Here is a 22,455-nt window from a genome sequence, read left to right as displayed (position 1 = left end):
AGCACCAACACTTTGAATTGTGCTCGAAAACATACTGGGAGCCAATGTAGGTCTGGTGTTATGTGGTCTCGGTGGCCACTCTGTCACCAGTCTAGATGCCACGTTCTGGATTAGTGGTAGTTTCTGAGTCACCTTCAAAGGTAGCCCCACGTAAAGCACATTGCAGTAGTCCAAGCGGGAGATAACTAGAGCGGGTACCACTCTGGTGAGACAGTCTGAGGGCAGGTAGGGTCTCAGCTGGTGTACCAGATGGAGCTGGTAAACAGCTGCCTTGGACACACAAATGACCTGCTCCTCCAAAATGACCCCCAGGCTGCACACCTTGTCCTTCAGGGGCACAGTTACCCCATTCAGGATGAGGGAGTCCCCCACAGCTGCCCATTCCATGTCCCACAGAAACAGTACTTCTGTCTTGTTGTGGTTCATCCTCAATCCATTGACCACCATCCACCCTCCAACCACCTCCAAACACCCACAGGACATTCATCTCCTTCACTGGTCTCCGATTTAAATGAGAGGTAGAGCTGGGTATCAAACGCATACTGGTGAACCTGAAACCCAACTGGAAGGGGTCCAAATAGCCCGCATCATTCTGGCATGCCTGGAGTTGTTCCGCAACCACCATCTCAATCACCTTGCCCAAGAATGAAAGACTTGAGATTGGACAATAATTGGCCATAGTGACTAGGTCCAAACTATATATTTTTTAAGAAGTGTTTTGGTAACCGCCTCTTTATGTCTGCTAATAAGACCAGGCAGACAATTAGTAGGAGGTCCCAGGCTCAGTCTCCAGTGGCATCTTAAATTGGACTGGAAAATACTCCCAGTCTGAAGCCCTGGAGAGCCATTGTGCCCAGCTGGTGTAGGCAGTACTGAGGGAGATGGACTAGTGGTCTGGCTCAAGATTAAGGCAGCTCCCTCTGTCCATAAGTGATCATGAATTATAGCCACATTGGGTCGCATTGCAGTGGCGGGTGGTGGTGGAGGTGGCGGCAGCAGCAAAGTAATTAGAATCATAGAAACAGAGAATTGGAAGGGACCATGAGGGTCATCTAGTCCAACCCCTTTGTCTGGGTACTGTTTACACCACACAAACACCACTGTTTGTGCTGTCCAGTGTAGTTATGGGTGGGAGCTCCCTACCCAAATGCCTAGTTTTAGCATGTGGCCATTCCATAGAGGGAACTGCAGCCAATATCTGCTCTGGTTTGTATCGCTGAACCTGATATACTTGTTAGCAAAACATGACCTTGCTGCATTCAACACATGTTTCTGATGCATGCACAGTGGGGGGAGGGGATGACACCCAATGACGGGTGGGGAACAACTCTAGCCCTCCAACACCCATTAGTCCTAACCAACATGTCAAATGGTCAGAGAGGAGAGCTTTGGTGCCACAGCATCTTGAGAGCCTCAGGGTTCCCATCCGGGGGGGGGGGGAGTTCCACAATGGGGCTTTCTGATTAGGTAGAGGAGAGTCAGGTAATGGGGAGAAGGGGGTACAAAATTCCTACCCCATGACCTTGTAGCCATTGGTAGAATGCCCTTGAACACCTCCAGAAACCCAAATTGCACCTGAGAAACTAGGAACTGTCCTTCTGCTTAGAAGCGAATGTCGTGTTTTTTTAAACTTGTTTTGTGACCTGCTTTGAGGTCCCAAAGACCAAAAGGCGGCAAATAAATGCTCAGTTGATAAAGTTGGAGTGAGATCAAGCGCCTCCAATTTAAATAGTATCAGGAAGCAGGAGTGGAGAGGAAGACCCCTGTCTTGAGATCTTGCAGCACCATGACAAGTCACAAGAGGCAAGGGCAGACTGGTGGCCAGACTCTGTCGGCACAAAGAAGCAGCCATGGAGGAAGGTGGGCAGCTGGTGGGTCTCAGTTTCTCTTTTGTTGTTGCCAGCCTAATGTGTTTTTGAGGTTTTTGGTGCAGCGTCAGCCTCTGGAGCAGCCCCCAAAATGACTTCCTCTCTCTTGCACTGGCCAATTTGGATGTCAAGCTCAATCAGGGTGATTATCCATCGCTGGCGCTCCATCTTCTCATGTTACTTCCCTGGGCCTGACTCTACAGAGAAGCCCCAGCAAGGTCCTTGCGCCACAGAGGTGATCAGATTTCTAAGCAGGCCCTCTTTGGATGCGGCTGCCAAGAGGCCAAGGTGACGGGCGGATGGGATAATTTGCTTTCATGCTGCCAGGCAGGCTCAGATGGGCTAGTGCCCAAAGCGGAGACGGGTGCCAAGTCTAGGCAAGAGAGCAGTCAACAGCCAGCTCTCCCTCCCTCCCTCTGCACAGTTGATGGGGTGGCTCAACTTTACTGACTACCCAAGTCACTTTGAGGGCCATGTGCAAATCTTGCCATGCATCTTCATTCATTAGCCAATTACTTCAGGTTCTCTGCTGGCATCAGACATTTTGGGTTTGTCCCAGAATTCAGCATCCTGAGAATTTGAGTTTGTTGCGAAAAGAACAAGATTCTAGTCATGACAGTAGAAACTTGGTGAAATGATAAAACAATAAAATTACCATTTAATAATTTACAACCATAATTTAAAACATACGAAAAAGTTAAAACCACAGTACATATGGGGTGTGTGTGTGTGTGTAAATATGTACAACTTTTTTTGGCAAAGGATGTTTAAGGAGATAATAGAAATCACAGGGTTAAAGCTGACCGAAAGTCCAGAGGTAGCATTATTATCAATTTACGATGGGGCAGAAGGTTCACAGGTTATGAAGGACTTGCTCACAAGTTTATTGATAGCTGCACGAATTATTAGAGCCAGGAAGTGGAAGGGGCAAGCAGAATATAAAATGGAAGAATGGTAGGAATGGTAAGAAGGTTTGGGATACAGTGGATGCTTGGGTTGCGAACACCATCCGCACGGGAGGCACATCCGCAACCCACAGGGCCGTGTCTGCGCATGCACGGGTTGCGATTCAGCGCTTCCGTGCATGCACAGAACCCCAGAAATAACCCGTTCCAGTACATCCGGGTTTTGACGTGTCCGTAACCCGAAAACGCGCAACCTGAAGTGTCTGTAACCCGAGGTATGACTGTATAGCTATTAACGATAAACTAACATGTGCCATTAAGGTAAGATGGGGAATATGCTGGAGAAATGATTTTGAGGACATATGGAGGGTGTTTGTAGAATTTGTACTGTTAAAACAGAAAAGGGTCAAACCATCGCAAGAGGTGTTGAAATTTTGGGAGGTTGGATAGTCACAACGGAATGGTATCGATGGTGGGGTGCATATGTTTATTCTTATTTATTTATGATTATTTAAAAAAATTTAAAAAAATAAATTATAAGGGGGGGACACCCACAGTAGACTAGATTAAAATAAATTAAAACTCATACAAGCTTTTTAAACATCTGGGTAGTCTTTAAATAAGAATGTCTTTAGCAGGCGCACACACACAAACACACAAATACAGCAAAGGCATCATCTGCCCGATATCAACGAGCAGTGAGTTCCAAAGTGTAAGTCCAGGAGGATACCATGGTCAATGGTATAAAATGCAGAGGACATCCATCCACCCAACCAACCAACCAACCAACCAACCAGATAGCGTCCCCCCAGCTAGATTTAATAAGCCAGGAGGGACAAGAGCAAGGGGGCATGTGGTCAGATGCATTGCTGCCAATCTTGTCCAAATCAACTGACTGCATAAGGTGAAACTGATTCTACAAAATATCCTCAATAGTACTTCAACTGGAGCTGCAACAGTGTAGAGCAGGGGTAGGCAACCTAAGGCCCATGGGCCACAAGCGACCCACAGGGGTCGTTTAACCGGCCCACAAGCTGCCCCGCTCGGCGAGTCCCTGCATGCTGCGCTAAACCGGTGTAGCATGGCGCGGGGACTTGCTTCCGTGGTGCCGGAAATCACGTCTGCACATGCTCAGAAATCGTGTCTGTGCAGACACAGACACTGGAAATCATGTCTGCACAGTCAGAGACACCGGGAATCGTGTCTATGCAGATGCAGATGCTGGAAATTGCGGCTGCACATGCGCGTACGCAATCCAGCCCACCAAGGGATCTTCGCTGGAGTGAACTGGCCCAGGCGAGGTAAACCTTGCTGAGCCCTGGTGTAGAGTCAAGATCACTCTGCAGTGGAATGACTCAAAGCGCATAGCAAGTTGGTCACAGCAGGTATTCAAGTGCTCCAAAAGTCCCTCTCCCACGCTGGGAGTCAGTAAGCTCTGAACCAACCAGAACAACTCCACTGGTTGGCTGCTAGAGGGTGCACTGCCTTCACGGCAGGCACAATTATATGTTCTGTCCAGTGTTTGGTTGGCTTCAGAGTGAGACCTGTGCCACTTGCGCCCCAACCCTCATCCGGCTTGCTTCATAGTGTGGAGCTCCTCAGAGGACCGAGGGGCTGTTTGTGTCACAGTCTGGTGCATGGGCGGCAAGAGTCCAGGACTGGTACGCTAGGACCAAGGTGTGGGCAGTGACGCTGGTAGCCGTCTATCTGGTGGGCCCAAAGTCAGGAGCAAATCCATTACAGGTCAGGAACCAGAGGAGGCCAGGATGCAGGATAACTGCATCAAACTGGAACAGGAACTGGTTACAGCATGGCATGAAATCACGTTGCTGTGGAACAACCCTGGGTAAAGTGTAGACCTTAGTGCTCCTGAGCTTGCCTCCAGGTGCAGCACATCACCTCATTTGTTTTTTTGTTTTTTTCAAAATGTTTCTTGTTTTTCCAAAAAAAATTTAAACAAACAAACAAATGTACAAACAAACATAAATCTCAACCGTATTTAAACCAAACTTAGTAACATTGTTAAGTGACTTCCTCATATCCCCCTGGTTGAATTTCAGTGTATATCATTTTAACGGTTTTCAAAACCAGTATTCTTATAAAATTAACTTATTCACTTAACATCTTTTTTTTTTTTACTTTCTAGTTCAGCATTAAACATATTAATTCATCACATTACATATTTAAACCCTAAGCCTATCTGATATTTGCAAGCTTCTCCAATTAATTTAACTTAACATATTTAACTAAATAATCTTTAAATTTCGTCCTTTCTTCCTGGTACTCCTCCTCCTTCTGGTCGCGGACTCTTCCAGTCAGGCTAGCTCTGAAAAATCCACCATCTTCATCTGCCAATCTTCCACTGTTGGTACTTCTTGTGTTTTCCAATCCTTAGCTAATAAAATTCGAGCAGCAGTTGTGGCATACAAAAATAGTTTAACGTCTTTATCGGGCAATTCTAAACCTATTATTCCAAGAAGAAAGGCCTCTGGTTTCTTGATAAATGTGTATTTCAACATTATTTTCAATTCATTATAAATCTTCTCCCAGAAGTCTTACACCTTGGAACAGGTTCACCACATATGATAAAAGGTACCCTCTTTTTCTGTACATTTCCAGCATCAATTATCATTGTTAAGGTAAATCTTTGCTAGTTTTACTGGAGACAAATACAATCTATACATCATTTCCATTATATTTTCCTTTAACAGAGTACATTCAGTGAACTTGATCCCTTTCTTCCACAGCCTTTCCAGCACATCACCTCATTTGACCCCGGCCAGCCTGTACTTCTTTCCTCCAAAGCAAGCATGGCCAGAGCCTGGTCCCTGCAAATACTCACAGCACTCAGGGCCCGGTCCCTGCGAAGACTCACAACACTCGGGGCCCGGTCCCTAGGTGAGGACATGTAATATGCCTTGGTGGTTAAAAGCATAATGTAACGCACACACAAACAACCCCAAACACATTTGATTCCTGCCTAGTAAACATTAGCATGTATTTGCATGATGGAGCATGATAGTTAATGTAAGATGACATAAGAACATCAGCAGAGCCTGCTGGTCAGGCCAATGGCCCATCTCAGTCCAGCATCCTGTTCTCACAGTGACCAACCAGATGTCTGTGGGAAACCCACAAGCAGAATTTGAGCATGAGAAGCACTCTCCCCTCCTGTGGTTTCCAGGAACTGGCGTTCGGAAGCATTCGCTGCCCCTGACCCCAGAAGCAGAGCAGAGCCATCGTGGCTGGTAGCCATTCATAGCCTTCTGCTCTGTTCTTCTTTTCTTTCCCTCTTTTGAAGCCATGGTCTCAGTTGGTGGCCATCACTGCGTCCTGTGGGAAGGGGTTCCTTAGTTTAACTCTGTGCTGCACGAAGAGGGACTTTATCTGTCTTGAGTCATCTAACATTCGGCTTCGTTGGGTGAGAGGGAGAGTTGGACCGAGGTCACTTCACACACACACACACACCACAAAATACTTGAGGGAGTCAGGCCTCCTCAAGTTGATGGGCATCATCATTCAAATGGTGTGTGCGCGCTGGATCTTTTGATGAGTTATGAGGGGCAGGGCTTATAGAATCATAGGGTTGGTAGGGACCACCAAAGGTCATCTAGTCCAACCTTTGATGGCCATCCAACCTCTGCTTGAAAACCTCCAAGGAAGGAGAGTCCACCACCTCCCAAGGGAGACTGTTCCACTGTCCAACACCTCTTACCATGGAAAAGTTTTTCCTGATCTTTAATTTGAATCTCCTTTCTTGTAACTTGAAGCCACTGATTTGGGTCCTACCTTCCAGAGCGGGAGAAAACAAGCACACTCCCTCTTCCATCTGACAGCCCTTGAGATATTTGAAGATGGCTATCAATTGTCTTCTCAGTCTCCTCTTTTCCAGGCAAAACATACACAGTTCCTTGAACTGTTCCTCATAAAGCTTGGCTTCTAGACTCTGGATCATGAGTAGGCAAACTAAGGCCCGGGGGCCGGATCTGGCCCAATCGCCTTCTAAATCTGGCCTGCGGACAGTCCGGGAATCAGTGTGTTTTTACATTTATTTAAACTATATCTCTGGGTTATTTGTGGGGCCTGCCTGGTGTTTTTACATGAGGAGAATGCGTGCTTTTATTTAAAATGCATCTCTGGGTTATTTGTGGGGCATAGGAATTCGTTCATATTTCCCCCTCCAAAAAGAAAATATATTCCGGCCCCCCACAAGCTCTGAGGCACAGTGGACCAGCCCTGTGCTGGAAAAGTTTACTGACCCATGCTCTTGATCATCCTAGTTGCCCTCTGCACACCTTCCAGCTTGTCAACATCCTTCCTAAATTGTGGTGCCCAGAATTAGACACACAGTATTCCAGATGTGGTCTGACAGAGGCAGAATAGAGTGGGGCTATTACTTCTGTTGATGCATCCAAGAATAGCATTAGCTTACTTGCCACCGCCCGATCCCCCAATATTTTATTCAAGTTTGCGCTTAAAATAATGAATCAAATAGTAAATAGCTCCAAATCCTTTGCCTCCCACTAGCCCCCTAACCCTCTCCACATTCCCAAGCCAGTACTTCTGGTCCACGCAGCTCATCCTAGTACTTTCACTTATATGTGTGTGTCAGCCTAAATTATTAGAAGGGGACTGAGGGGGCTCAGCCTCTCTCTCACTGCCCTCCTCCATGCGAGCTCCCTTCAGAGTGAGAGAAGGCAGAATGCTGCACATTCTCAGAGGCACTCTTTTCGTGCGCGCCTCTTCATTCAACGGCGTGCAAGATCCGAGCCCTGCGGGAATACCCACCATCCCGGTCCTTCTGTCTCTCCTTCTCTGCTGCTCTCGCCGCCCCGTCTAGCTTCAGGAAAGAAAGGAAGGAGGAACAGGAGGGGGGAGCGCCCTAGTTTTTTGTTTTGTTTTTTTAAAGAAGGAACATTAAAGTTGTTTCCAGCAGCCGCCTCGGGTGAGTCACGTCTGGGCGGCCGCTGCGGAGGGGAGCTCCCCTCCTCGTGTGCCCCCCAACTACCCGCCCCAGTCCATGTTCTGGAAGAATGAGACCTCCACCCCCCAGTCCGAGGGCCAGCAGTCGCGGACCGAGGTGAGGCATGGCATTGTGGGGAGGGGCAGAAAAAGCGGAGAAGAGCCCTTCTGTGCATGTGGAGGCAGGGGAACTAGGGGGCCTCCTGTGCCCCGTGCAAACTCTAGAGAGGAGAGCGGGGGGGGGGGGCAAATGAATGTCCTGAAATGGGGGAGAAAAAACGTGCCACCCTGATTTGGGGGTGGGGTCGTAGTTTTGAGAACTTGGTCCCCAATCTCTCAAGCAAGAAGGAGCCAGTCCCGTCCCCCCGCCACACCTGAGCTGGATGACACCTAGGCTCGCTTGGGATGGGGAGGACTAAGAGATTGCCCCCCCCCCCCACAAAAAGGAGCATACAATGATAAAAGAGGCCTCACTGCAACCCCCCCCCCGCCCCGCCTTCCACGTCTTTGACAGAGGAGGGAAAACTCCTCAGCTTCTATAGAGGACAGATGTGACCTCAACCCCCCCCCCCGAATGAATGTGCCACCCTAATCTCTGCCTTTTGCGGGGGTGGGGAGAGAGATCCCCTAGCTGATCTCCCAGGTGACTCTATCTTCCCATCTCCTGCATCTCTTTTCCTGGGGGTCATGTTTCGAGATATTCCTTCTGCTTTAAGTGCCTTGGGGAGGATGGCCTCCTCGAGAGCAAAAGGGGCCTCCTTAGGAGTAAATAAAATAGTATAAAATGCTCTCTGGAAGCTTCCTTGGCGGCGGCGGCGGCGGCGGCGTATTGTGGACGAGAGCGCTGGTTGGAAAATGTTGGTGGTAAATTTCGGGTAGCGGGAGAGGAAGGAGAGTCTTCTCACGGGTTTGTTTGTGGTGGGGAGGTCGAGGTCGCCTCCTCCCTCTTTCTGCTGAGCGCGGGTGGGGGTCTCAATTCTTTGGTGCTCGGGGGGGGGCGAGAGGGAGGAGAAAGTGCGACTGCGGTGGGGGGGGGAGAGAAGAGCAGGAAAGGGGCAGGCAGGCGCTGCTATTGCGCAGCCCACCCGACGGCGAGGCTCATTGAAAAACGCTGCCTTTCTGGCTGGGCATGGGCGCTAATTGCAGGCGCTTCGGGGCGGCGTAGGGAGGACGACGACGCGGACGCGGCTGCAGCAGCAGCTTTGGCGAGGCAAAGCGAGCCTGGAGCGCAGCGATTACCTCGAGAGCCGCTTTTCAAAGCCACCCCCCTTCTTTCCTTTCCTCCCCCCCCCTCGCAAATTGCTCCATTAACAAGCCCTACCGCCTCTACCTTTCTTCTTTTCCTTCTCTCTGCCTCTCTCTGCCTCCCTCCCTCTCTCTCTCTCTCTCTCTCTCTCTCTCTCCCTCTTTTTTGATCGACGCCGTTTCTATGGCCACTACAAAGTTGAGGTTTATTGTCTGGAGCGGGCTTATATAGAGGGGGGGGGGCATGGAGCCCCGCAGCTAGAGCCTTTCCGCCAGTTTCAGAAGCAGCAGCATCAGCAGCGAGGAACGTCTCCACCGCGCGCCTTGACGAATGGTAAGCCTGCTTCCGACGGGGAGGACGAGGCGCAGCTGACTGAGAAATGGGGGAAGGAAGGGAAGAGAAGGAAGGAAGGAAGGAAGGAAGGAAGGAGAAGGGAGAAGGCTGGTCCTCCGCCTCTCAGGGGAGCCCTGGGCTGCTGGGTGCTGTCGGGCTCCCGCGGAGCTGTGCCGACCGTCTAACACCTCTTGGTTTTCTCTCGCTCTTCGCAGGCCCAGCCGGACGGGGAAGCGCTCCCGGGCGCCCTGGATAAAGAAGAGGCGCGCTCGGGCGCCAGCACGCCCTCCACACCCTCCGTCTGCTCCCCACCGTCCTCCGCCTCCTCCTCCTTGCCGTCGGGGGCCAAGAACATCTGCTTCAGTTGCGGCATGGAGATTGTGGACCGGTACCTGCTCCAGGTAAAGGGCAGCCGCGGAGGGGGGAATGGTTGGTGGGCAGGGTTGTTGCGGGGTAGAGGCAGTGGACGGACAGGGGTTTTCACCGCCAGCCCCCTCAGCCCTCATCTCAGGTCCCTTTGCCTCTCCCCCCCCCCCCACTCCTCGCAGGTGAACGACCTCACTTGGCACATGCGTTGCCTGGAATGTTCAGTGTGCCGGACCTCGCTTCGCCGGCAGCACACCTGCTACGTCAAGAACAAAGAAATCTATTGCAAGAGGGACTATTTCAGGTAGGTTCCAGGAGGCCGCGGGGATGGACGGAACTGTGGGACTGAGGGAGGGCGAATCCGGAGCGATTCCGCTTGCTTTGGAATTTCCTGGTTGCTGGATCAGCATGTTCTGGAAAGGTCTCCTGTACGCCCGGGCGGGTTTGCTCTGGATCACTTTTAAAGTAATGGTTTCATATGCAGCGCAGCGAAGTTTACTTGGGAGGAACTGGAGGTGGGCCTGGAGCTTTGGGTTTCTTGTGGTGTTTTGCCCCGTAGCGTTCATACTCGATTTGCGGGATGCGGCTAATGATGAATTCACTGGTACCTAAAGAAGGACTCGAACTGAACGTGTGAACAAATTATTAACTCAGGTGCAAATTGTTCAGTCTTCGGGTCTTTACTCACCAAATCTTGGCAAAAAAGTGTGGGGAGGCCGACCCCTATATATATATTTAGGCGCGCGCACCCGGTTAGGCAGGATTCCGAATTTGCTTGATTTTAATTTATACTGGTTCTTAATCCTGATTAATTAATCCGAATGTTAAAAAAGATTAAAGTAAACTTTTAAACAGGCGTCCCAATCTCAAACCAGTTCCTTCCTTTAAGATTAGGATTTGGTAATGAAAACGAAGTCCCGCTCGGATTCCTGGCTAGGCGGAACTCCGGAGCGGAGGCCGGCGCTGGTTTTGGTTTGGAGCTGCTCGCCTCCAACATCCTTTTTCTGAGGGGGGCAGCTCTGCAGGTCGGAAGCGGGTGCGCTTTGACAACGGAGGCAGAAACGTCCACTTTTTGGCCTTATCCGGATTCAGCGCTCGGATTGTCTCCTGGTGTCTCGTTGTCCGCCCGGGCCAGAGATTTGGAGTTTGGAGTGAGCGAAGTGGGCAGCTGCACTTTCCTGTAGAAAAAGGGGGGCGGGCAGCTAAATCCGAATCCACCTCTTTCTTGAAGGGTTTTATGGGGGGGGGGGCTTTCTAAAAATAGAAAAAGCGGAGAGACACCCCTTCAAGAGATTGAATAAGGGTAGGTTATTCTGGGCAAGTGGGGGGGGGGGATTCGAATTATACCTAGGGCACCTGAGCGCTTCCCAGGGCTGTTCTGTGAACAGGCTGACCCCCGAGAGGCGAGCATCGGGGGTGGGGTGCGTCCAGATTCGTTGACGGGGTTTCTCTCCCATTCGCAGAAATTTACTGAGGAGGCTGTGAAGAATCAAGGGGCGGGGGGTGGGTGGGCGCCGGGTCTCTGGGTCAGGGCCACCCCTTGCTCGGCGGACGAAGCCCCCTTTCTAAGGACTGCGGAAGAGACTTCCAGCGAAGTTGATCCGGTGCCTCTCGGTCCAGTGCTAGACTGGACGGGCCTCTGGGGCAAGGGGGGCGGAGCAGGAAATCTCCTGCAGCGGTGAAGCCAGCCAAGGCCAAAGGACAACAACGCCTCGTTTCCTCCCCCCCCCCGCCTCGACCGTTTTCTGTAGCTGAGAGAAGGACCCGCTCAAATAGTTTTTGTGAGGTTTTGTTTTGTGTGTGGGTTTTTTTTTTTTTTTTAAAAAAACAAAACCCTACGTGCGCTTTTACCTAGTTTGGATTTGACGGGTCGCGCGGCGCGTTTGGAACGGCCTTTGCCCCCCCCCCCCGCCCGCCCGCCCGCCCGCTTTCTCAAACTGACCTACCCTTCCGCACATTGGGTTTGCTTTATAATACTACGGTTTTTGAGAGGATAAATGAGATCAGGAGGGCTGGGCGATGTTCGGCAGGGAAACGGGCGCGCTTCTGGAGTAAAGACAAAACGGCCGGCGCCTTTGCTTAGGCGCCCGGGACCCGCCGTGCTAAAGAGAGGAAGGGAGACATCGTCTGAGTGGCCCAGAATGCTCTGAATCCCGAACCCTTCGATGGCACTTGCTGAAATAATAATAATAATAATAATAATAATAATACAAAACAAAAACACCTATTCGGGCTATAAAGCGGGATATATTTCAAATAAACATAAGAAGAACAGAAGTAGTGCCCGCTGGATCAGGCCACTGGTCCATCTGATATCTTTCAAAGTGTCCTTAAAATGCCTTTCAAATAAAACGGAATAAAGTCTTCTAGCCGACCCAATTTTACGCGCCGCTTCAAGGTAGCCAGGGAGCTCTGCAAACTATTGTCGTTTGCTTTGCTTTGCCTTTTCCAAATAATGGTCGGCGAATTTTGTGACTTACTCCAGGAGCTGGAAGAGGACCCACCCAAGCAAATCCGAACTCCGGGATTGGAAGGGGCTGGATCATAAAAGGAACCTGGGATTGCGGGCGGAAGGTGGGGACTGGGGGTTGGGGGCTTGCCCTAGCTCCTGAGGGGAAGGCTCTTCCCATGGAATCGGGCCCTCCTAAAAGAAAGTCCTTCTTTGTCCATTCCTTGGCTTCTCTCATCATCGCCCTCCCGGCCTGCCGTCGAGGAGGTCCGAGACGGGCAAGCCCTTTCTGGGGGCAGATGCTTCGGAAAAGGGGGAGAGGTCGCCCTCTCGCCAGGCGCTGCCCCCCTAATGCACCTTGAGGCGGCCGCGCAGCGCCAGGTTTCCTCGAGGGACCAAGGCGCCCTGGACCAAGGCGCGTTGGGGGTCACATTTTCCAGAAGGGGAAAAACGAAGCAGGCGAGCTCTGTTGCAGAGCGCGTTGCTGAAATCACAGCGCTGCGGAGCTGCCTGATTTTTAAACCTTTCCTTACCATGCCGCCTAACCGAAAATAGTAGTAATAGTTGTTTTGTTTTGTTTTGTTGTTGTTCCCACAGTAGTTATATCCACTGAAATGAATGGACGTGGCTAACGGGTTTCAGTTGTTTGAGCGGAGCAGAACAACTTATATGCAGTTGTTTTTCCTGTGACCCTTATTTTGTATTCAACGAATTTCTACTCAAAATGGCCCTTAGTAAGGTCCATTCATATCAGTGGGTCTACTCTGAGGGTGACTAGGACCGATGGCAACTTATCTGTTACTATTAATAATACAACACCAACATCTAGCCAAATTCTCGGGTTTTCGAAGTTCTCCTTCCAGCTGCGTTTCCTAAAATAACGCCTAGTCGAGTTTCCTGGGGCTTACTTCCGCACGAGTGGGTGGATCGGGGTCTTCATCCCAACGTTCTTCTCAGTCTTTGGCATTTGGCACCCCCCACAGCCCTCCGCTGTCGCGTGTCTGGAATCTACGCCATTGGACAACCGCCCGCGTTATAGCATTGCCCCGGATTGAAAAACGAAAAAGAACCCCGCAAACCAAAGATGTCCAAAAACGGGGTAGGGAGAACCAGAAGGAAAAAGAAAGGAAAAACAAGAAAGAGGAAGATAGGGATCGTTACGATTTTGTGTTTGCAAACAAGCACTGTCGTGGCAAGATTTCGAGCCGAAATGGATTCGAAGCGAGTCCCGTTTGGTAGTTACGCAGCGCAAGTGCTTTCGGTTTTTAAAAACTCATACTAGCTAAGGTGAGAAATAATGGGGAGCATGTGGTGGTTTAGGGTTTAGGAGATCTCCCCAAGCCGAGGCGGCGGCGGCGACGGCGGGAAGATGGTGCTAAAATGTTTGGCGTAAGTTTTCCTGCTTGGCAGGGGGTTGGACTCGATGGCCCTTGTGGTCTCTTCCAACTCTTCTAGGATTCTAGGATTCTAAGGAACCTGAATAAATGCCGTCCCATTGCAAGGCATCTCCCGGCTGGGACAGTGTCTGCCCACCCGCAGTGCGGGGTAGCCTATCATGAATCCCCTCTCCCTTCCAGCAAAGGAACTTGCAAATGAGGGTCGCGGCTGGAGGCTTGGTTCTGCGTTCGCGCAGGCGAGAGCTGCGGGGCGAGCAGCCTCTTCGGGGCGGAGGTCGGCTCTCCGTTCCAATCTGGCTCTTTCCTTATCTCTAGATACTTGCGCCGCGGTCCCGGCCAGGGATTTTATGAGAGACAGAGAGGATCTTAAGGCTGCGATCTTGCAAGGTTCACTCCCTCTACCTGGGAGAAAATCTCCCTGGGGCACGCGGGAGTCTCCTATAAGTAAAAACCTGCGCGGGATTTGCGCTGTAAGGCTGTAAATTCTCGGGGTGAAGAGCGGGGAAAATGCTCCATGGAGCGCAGCGGCTCTTGCTCCCGAGGAACCGCACCGAGAATCGCGCTGCGGAAAACGGAACATTCTTAAATTCAAGCGGTATGCGGAAAGAGATTTGCTCTTGAAGAGAACAAATACATAAATTGTAATAGAGGAAGCGGAAAGATTTGATAAAAGTGAAAACCCCGCTTTTGTTCTTTAAAACACTGGGCATCAGAGGGCGGCGAGCAGGTTTGAAAAACTCAGGTGATGCTCCGCCAATTCCGCTCCGGTCTTGGGCTTCGCCTTCATCTGACATTTTCCGGGACACCAAAATCCACGCCACATCTTGACTAAATGTGTCCCCTCCTCCCCACCCCAAAAGAAAAGGTGTAAATCAAAATCGAGGTCTTGACAAGTTTTTTTTTGGGGGGGTATTAATTGGACACTAAACACCCGCCCCCCGAAAAACAACATCCTTCTGAAGCAACCTCTGATTGAGGCTCTTGCCGGGTGTCTCTGAATGGAGACTGCAGAGGGAGGGTCGCGATCAGACTCGCAGGAGAGGGGGCTATTTTTTAGAACTTTGATTGAAACTTCAAAGACAGAACAAAAGTCAGTTAAACCCACAGCACTTATTTTCCAGTTATTTAATCCATAATTTATTTTTACTTTTAGCAGCCAAAGGAACTGTTATTTCCTACTGCTGCCATTCCTCCCTTTCCCCGCAATAAACCGAGAGATCCACATCTACTGGTGATATCCAGAATATGTCCATAATTATAATTTGAAATTCTTGCTGTGTTATCAAAGAAGATAAAAATTGAAACACTGAATTAAAATGTCCATTCACTTATTTACACACATACTTACTAAGACCTAATTTACACACATACTTACTAAAACCTACTTATAACTATTCTGAGCAAGTATTAATACTTGTTATTTTCCCCGTTTTAATATGCACATTTCTGAGTTAAGATGCTGCATGGAATGTGCTGTATACTTTGTTTTTACATTTATATATAACAATATATTATTATCTTGATATATTATCTTGAACACCCACACATACACTCTGCATAAACTACATTTTTTAAAAAGGTGAAAAGCAACCTTGTGGCAACTTGAAGATGAGCCTACTTCGGGGTAGATGTCTTCTGTTCCTTGACTATTGGCATCAGAGCAAATCCAAGAGATGGTTACTTCCCGGCGATACACCTCCCTCATCTAGCCTAATCTAGTATTTTCTCTATGCTTCCCAGACATTTAAAATGTTGCATTCCACTGTCAACTGGCGAAGTTATTTCAAAGCAGTTTTAATCTGTCACTTTCCTGCTCAGCCAGGCTCCCAAATGGAGCCAACGTTCAACGCAAATTCCCCTTCTGGTGTTGGGTCATGGCTTGGATCTCCTCTTTTCTCTGCTAGATGGTTTTAAAATGCAGAAGTGAGGCAAATAATTCATGTCTGATGGCAAGAGGATGCAATAAGGCAAAAGGTATCACCACCAGTGTTACCAGATGCCACATTTGAAGTAGAAAGAGCACTGAGCATCGCCTAGGTGGATGACTGGGATGGCGAGGAAGGCAAGTCACAGCAAACTGCCTTAACCACATAACCCCGGTCCTGAGAGATCTGCATTGGCTCCCAGTACGTTTCCAAGCACAATTCAAAGTGTTGGTGCTGACCTTGAAAGCCCTAAACGGCCTCATTCCTGTATACCTGAAGGAGCGTCTCCACCCCCATCGTTCTGCCCGGACACTGAGGTCCAGCGCCGAGGGTGTTCTGGCGGTTCCCTCATTGCGAGAAGTGAGGTTGCAGGAAACCAGGCAGAGGGCCTTCTCAGTAGTGGTGCCCACCCTGTGGAACGCCCTCCCATCAGATGTGAAGGAAATAAGTAGCTATCTTATTTTTAAAAGACATCTGAAGGCAGCCCTGTTTAGGGAAGTTTTTAATATTTAATGCTGTATTGTTTTTAACACTTGATTGGAAGCCGCCCAGAGTGGCTAGGGAAACTCAGCCAGATGGGCAGGTTATAAGTAATATATTATTATTATTATTATTATTATTATTATTATTATTATTATTTCACTCTTGGTCTATCTTGCTCAGCTTTGTCTGCACTGACTGGCATCTGCTCTCCAGGGTTTCAGGCAGGGTTCTCCCTCTTCCTCTTCCTATGTGGAGATGCCATTGGGGATTGGGACCTTCTGCATGCAAGGCAGGAGCTCTGCCACTGAGCGAAGGCCCTTCCTTGAAAGAGCTGCAAGGGAGGGAGAAGGGAGAGCTGAAGAACAGTCAGTCAAGCAGAGGATGAGGAAGCCTTGAGAGATGGAAGGAGATGTTGTAGTGGGACCATCAGCCTTGGGATCAGAGTGGGCTCTCTGTCGTTGGAGGTATCTGAAAAGAAGCTGGGTGGCCAGCTGCCAGAGATGGTGCAATGTTGCACCTTCCATTGCAGTTCCTGCTCTGAGCAGTGGGTTGGGCTAAGCGACCTCTGAGTTTATTTCAATTCTATTTCCAGTATGGGTAGTCTAACACTCGAAAGCATGCAACCCCACAAATTTTTTTACCTTGACTTTCTTCAAGGCTTTGTGGTGTTTCCAGAGGGTTCAGCACAGCTGCCACCTATTGCAGGTGATAGTTTGCAAGCTGAGCCCCACTGACAATAACAGAACTTACTTCTGTGTAGAGACATATAGAATGGTACTATCGTTCTCTAGGGTGCTTTGCATGTGCAGAGGGCCAAGACATTATTATAAGTGGTTTTTGTTTGCTTGAAGATCCCTTATCTTGGGGGGTCTGCATATGTAGGAGGCTGCATCCGTTTGCGGAGGGCAAAATGGAGCTGCAATTGAGATTTCAAGATGTTAGGCTGGTGGTTACATTTAAAAGACAAATAGATAATGATGCTGTTCTGTTTGTTTTAGGTGTTTAACATTTCTAATTTTAGGTGATTTTGTTTATGAGATTTTGTGGTTGTTCTATTACCATATTTGGGGGGTTTGAAATCTTATGAGAATAAGTTGCATAGGAAGGATCTTTGTTTTTGAAAAGCAGAACCCAAGTTGAACCGCCCTGAGACCTCCAGGGATAGGGCAGTACAGTGGTACAGTACCTTGGGTTACAAACTTAATTCGTCGAGGAGGTCCGTTCTTAACCTGAAACCATTCTTAACCTGAGGTGTGCTTTTGCTGATGGGGCCACCTGCTACTGCTGTGCCGCCGGCACACAATTTCCATTCTCATCCTGGAGCAAAGTTCTTAACCCGAGGTACTACTTCCAGGTTAGCGGAGTTTGTAACCCGAAGTGTTTGTAACCTGAAATGTTTGTAACCTGAGGTACCACTGTATATAAATTCAATTAACAACAACAACAACAACAACAACAACAACAACAACAACAACAACAACAACTGATGATGGAGATAATATAAGCAGGCAGAGAGCACACTTGCACCTACCAGGGCCACAATTAAGGTGCAAGTATACATGAGAATAAGCCCCACTGAACTCCTGAGGACTTGCTTCTGAATAGACATTTAAAAGTTTGTGCTGGTAAGCTACTTGTTAGCTTGAAAATAAACAAGTTCAATTCCCATCAGTGTTGCGGAATTTCCACCTGTAAAGTGCATAGTTAATCTATGGAACTCACTCCCACAGGAGGATTAGACAAATCCATGGAGGAGAAGGGTACTTGTAGCTACTAGGCATGATGGCTCTGCTCTGTCTCTATGGTCAGAGGCAGTGATGCTTCTGAATACCAGTTTCTGGAAACCACTGAAAGGCAGAGTGCTGTTCTTGTGTTCGAATACTGTTGGTTCCCCACAGGCATCCAATGCGTCCTTGTGAGAATGGGAAGTTGGACTAAATGGGCTATAGGCCTGATTGAGCAGGCTTTTATTATGTTCTTAAAACGTTGCCACTGTTGCTTTTTTACTTTGTCCTTTAAAACAAAAACACAATGTCCTTCCTTCTAGCAGGCAGATCCTTGGGTTGTTTTGGCGTGAAAGGTAAACTGTCTACTAGATTTAGACACAAACTGAGTTTGGCAAAGAGGTGTAAGGAATGCTCTCTCTCTCTCTTTTTCTGAGAAAGCCTGTAATCAGAGGAGAAAATGTTAATTTTAGGACTATTCTGGGCACAGATGAATTGTGCTAACGAGACATAGAAAGCAAGGGAGGAGAATATTGAATTGGAAGATACATGTACCTATACAATGTTAGGTACATACTTTTTAAAATGCAGATGTGGGAAATGTGAATCTCTGTGTGCGCGCAGAACAAAGCACCATGTTTTAGAAACAGCCACAAATAGATGTGACGGCAGGAGTGTTTGAACCAGTTTAGATGCATCCATGTATGCAGAGTGGAATACAAACTCATATTGAAGGCATGCATTATGAGGGCGTAGGCATCAGTTGCTGTCTGATTAAAAATATGCCTTAATTATATGGATTTGACTATTCATGCACCACAGCCCTGTGAAGTAGGCTGGCATAAAAATCCCTGCACCTCAGCTTGAGAAATCCTTTCTGTGGTGTGGGCTGCTGGCAGTTTCTCAGTAGGGAATGAAATGTATTTTGGAGCGTGCTTAAGGGGGGGGGGCAGCTATGTGGCCTTCCAGATGTTGCCGGACTCCAAATGCCATCACTCCCAGCCATCAGCCACATGTTGACTGAGGTCGTTGGAAGTCCAACAACATATGACGGGCCACAGATTCCCCGTCCCTTTTGTAAGGCCTGACACTCACAACAGGCAACGAGGCTCTCAGCACTTGACTTAAATATGAGTGGTTTAAATTAAGCACATTCCACTGGGATTTGAAGCCTGAATGCAGACTGCAATTTAAACTTGAAAGTAGGAAGGGCTCCCCACTGGGGTTCAGTAGGGAACACAGTACGCACTGCAGGGTTGCTGTTCAGAAGGTTTTTATTTGGCTGCACAAGGACTGCAGCCTTTGTGTCTTCACTTTCTTGCTGTGCAGTCGGGTCATTTTGGACTTGGGCTTAATAATAATAATAATAAATGTTATTTATACCCCGCCCTCCCCAGCCAAGACCGGGTTCAGGGCGGCTAACACCAGATATAAAACAATTGATTGAAATACAACTTAAAAAACAAGATTAAAATACAACATTAAAATGCAGCCTCATTTCAATGGAAACTCGAAAACATTTTTGGGGATGAAAACGTCAAGTCTTCACCAAGGCCAACTATCCAGACTGGTCCTACGTGGCCAGAAAAAAGCCAGGGAAGTCCCCAATTAGGAGTTCCATCACAGAAGGAGAAAGGAAAGAGGGGAAGGGGATCAGGCTGATTCCAAGCCAAAGGCCAGGCAGAACAGCTCCATCTTGCAGGCCCTGTGGAAAGAAATCAGATCCCGCAGGGCCCTGGTCTCATGAGACAGAGCGTTCCACCAGGTCGGAGCCAGTGTTGAAAAGGCCCTGGTCTGATTGAAGCTAATCTAACTTCCTTAGGGCCCGGGACCTCTAGGGTGTTGCTATTTATGGACCTTAAGGTCCTCCGTGGGACAGACCGGGAGAGTCTTAGACACAGTCCTCTTCTTCCACGTGTGGCAAGCCAGGCTGGCCTGCTGTTCATTCTGCAGAGTGGGGCTCCCAGGCTGCTTCCCCAAAGGCCTATCCTGAGAACACGGTTGCAAGTGTGTGTGTCTGAAGCTTGCTGTGGCTCAGGGAACTGATCTCAGGTTTTGCTGAGAATTCGATACAGATCTGAGCTGAGGCAAATGTTGATACAGCTCACGTTTTATGTGTGATTCTAAATGTTACTTTGTTGCCTTGATAACTTTGCTTTTAATTACCTTTCTTCTGTAGCATCCACCAATTTAGTCCTTATGGTATTTACTTACACCTCAAATTTAACTTAAACATTTTTCAAAAGAGGGTTTCTTATTATTTGTTTTATTATTACATCCTGCTTTTCCTACACAAAGTTGTACATTTCTTGTTCTGAATGGGCAGGTGATCTTATAAAAATACAGTTTTAAGTTAACTACTAAAAGCATGTTCCAAAAGCTCTTGTTCATTGAAAGAATATCATTTTTAAAGGTCTGATGTATTATTGGAACAGGGGACAGAAAACTAGAGTTAAAACAATGTACCGTATGTAAACCTGCTCTCCCTGATTAAAATGTGCCTCCCCAAATTAAACTACCAAGTAAGTCGGAAAACGCTTTCAGTTACTACTTAAAGTGGTTGTGTAGAACAATGGTAAGTGTTGCAGGTCTATTCAAAAATCCTTTTTCTTCTCTCTGGTGCTGCTTTCCAAGCTTTCCCCAAGCCTGTTGCAGCAATGAAAAATTAATTAATACCGTTCCTTTGTTTGTATAACCATGCAAACAGAGCATCTCACAGCCAGCTTGCTGCATTCCCCATATGCAAGAAATTAGCACAGTCTTGGTTGTTCCTGCGTCGCTTTCCCTGCTCCCCCCTCTTTCCAAATTGGCTTTGGGACTGTTCAGATACAACTCCTCACTTGCGTTTTTCAGATGCCGTTCTGCTCCGGTTGTCCCAGGCTGCATAAGAGCAATGGGGGACGGGGTCAGTGCCAACTTGGGTGATGTTCTCTGGGAACCACTTTATCTGCTTTGTGGCCAACGGTGGTCGTGAGGTTGGCTCAGGTTTTTGCACAGGGTCCATCTGTGTTGGATATGAAGACGAGTGAGCTGATAGTGCCAAAAGTTGGCCAAAATCATTGGATCTGGCTCTTGGGAGCTTGATAGTCAAATCTCCTTTTGCTCCTAAAGGGCTTTATCCTTAATATGCTGAGTACTGCTTTAGCTCTACAAAGCTGCAGGAGGAGAAGCAGTTAACGTCCAAAGTCTGCCCTCAGCACCACTGCCACATTCCAGAGCTGGGAATGGCACAATTCTGTTGGTGCAAAGTGGGTGCAAAGAGCCTGCAATAATTCGAGCAAATGAACCAAGGGCCATGCTGAGGAGACAGGCCTTACCTCTGCCCCAATTTCCTCCCTCCTCACAGGGCAGGTATCTACTGTATTACAGTGATTCTCAAACTTCTGTTGCCTGTGGACCACTTGAAAATGGTTGGAGGTCTCAATAGACCACTTAAGCCAGTGATGGCCAAACTCGGCCCTCCAGCTGTTTCGGGACTACAACTCCCATCATCCCTAGCCAACAGGACCAGTGGTCAGGGATGATGGGAATTATAGTCACAAAACAGCTGGAGGGCTGAGTTTGGCTATTGCTGACGTAAGCCTTTTTCCTCTCTTCTGCAAATCAAAGAACATGGAGTCCCCCAAGTATCAATACTGGGATCTGTGCGTTTTAACTTGTTCATAAACCATCTAGCATTAGGTGTGAGCAGTGAGGCGGTCAAGTTCACTGATGACACTAAATTGTTCAGGGTCAATAAAACAGAGCTCTGATTTGCAATGAAATGCAATTCATTGTAAAAACGTGTAAAGTGATATATGTTGGCACAAAACCACCTTAATTTCACATATATGCTCATGGGGTATGAAATGGTTGTGATGGACCAGGAACAAGATCTTGGCTTGCTGTGGATAGCTCAACAAAGATGTCTGTCCAGTGTGTGGCAGCCATGAAAAACACAAATTATATGCTAGGGATTATTAGGAAAGGAACTGAAAATAAAACTGTTGATACCATAATGCTATTATACAAATCTATTTTGTGAGCACATTTGGAATATTGTGTTCAGTTCTGGTCACCTCACCTCGAAAAGGATATTGTAGGGTTGGAAAAGGTTCAGAAAAGGGCAACCAAAATGAGTGTGTGTGTGTGTGTGTGTGTGTGTGTGTGTGTGTGTGGAGGGATTCCCCCATGGGGATAGGTTGCAGCATTTGGGAATTTTTAGTTTAGAGAAAATGCAAGTAAGAGGTGACATGACAGAAGTTTATAAAATTATGCATGGAAGGGAGAAAGTAGACAGAGAAAAGTTTTTATCCAAGAGGATTGGACAAATTCATGGAGGAGGAAAAGGCGATCGATAAGCCAGGATGGCCATGCTCTGCTTCCACAGTTGGCGGCAGCAGTGCTTCTGAATACCAGTTTCTGGGAAGGACAAGGGGGCTCATGTGCTCAGGTCCTGCTCCCTGGTTTCCTACCAGCATCTGGTTGGCCACTGTGAGATCAGGATGCTGGACTAGATGGGCCACTGGCACTTCTTATGTACTCATGTTCATCTGCAAGGAAGAAGGAAGCCAGCTCCCAGGATGACTCAAAGAATGAGCAAGACATGGATGGGTCATGGTGGAATGCCCCCTTACCTTGCAAAGGGAGTTAGATTCCTCAGCCAGGAGAATGTTTTCAGTCCTTGGTATGGAACTGAAGGGGAGCAATTGTCTGCACTAGGTTAGGAGTTAGGTTTCCTCAAGTGGAATGTTGAACTCCTGCCATGTTTTGGATGGGAGGAGGGACAGGTGTATTTCCGCTGCACAGTGGAGAATG

General features: G+C 48.2%; 2 protein-coding genes across 6 annotated transcripts in view; one reads left to right on the top strand and one right to left on the bottom strand.

Moving 5' to 3' along the window:
* LOC309333755 (carboxyl-terminal PDZ ligand of neuronal nitric oxide synthase protein-like) overlaps nt 1-22,455 on the bottom strand; it is a 225,670-nt gene that overhangs the window by 32,684 nt on the left and 170,531 nt on the right. The gene's annotated exons all lie outside the window — the stretch shown is intronic.
* The window catches only part of LHX6 (LIM homeobox 6), a 37,644-nt gene continuing 22,927 nt past the window's right edge, over nt 7,739-22,455 (top strand). The window contains exons 1-3 of one of the 5 annotated variants that reach the window (XR_014152693.1): nt 7,739-7,853; nt 9,530-9,715; nt 9,863-9,984. Coding sequence is in view for 4 of the 5 variants with exons in the window: in XM_081847716.1 (XP_081703842.1) it covers nt 7,794-7,853; nt 9,530-9,715; nt 9,863-9,984 (368 nt within the window). In the remaining variant the exon portion in view is untranslated. Of the gene's footprint in view, nt 7,854-8,825; nt 9,315-9,529; nt 9,716-9,862; nt 9,985-22,455 lie in introns of those variants that run through there. The other 4 variants (XM_081847716.1, XM_081847719.1, XM_081847718.1 and 1 more) reach the window with 4 other exon arrangements.

This window comes from Podarcis erhardii (assembly GCF_964252035.2).
Source record: "Podarcis erhardii genome assembly, chromosome: Z".
Taxonomy (NCBI): domain Eukaryota; kingdom Metazoa; phylum Chordata; class Lepidosauria; order Squamata; family Lacertidae; genus Podarcis; species Podarcis erhardii.
This window is presented reverse-complemented; position numbering and strand designations above follow the sequence as displayed.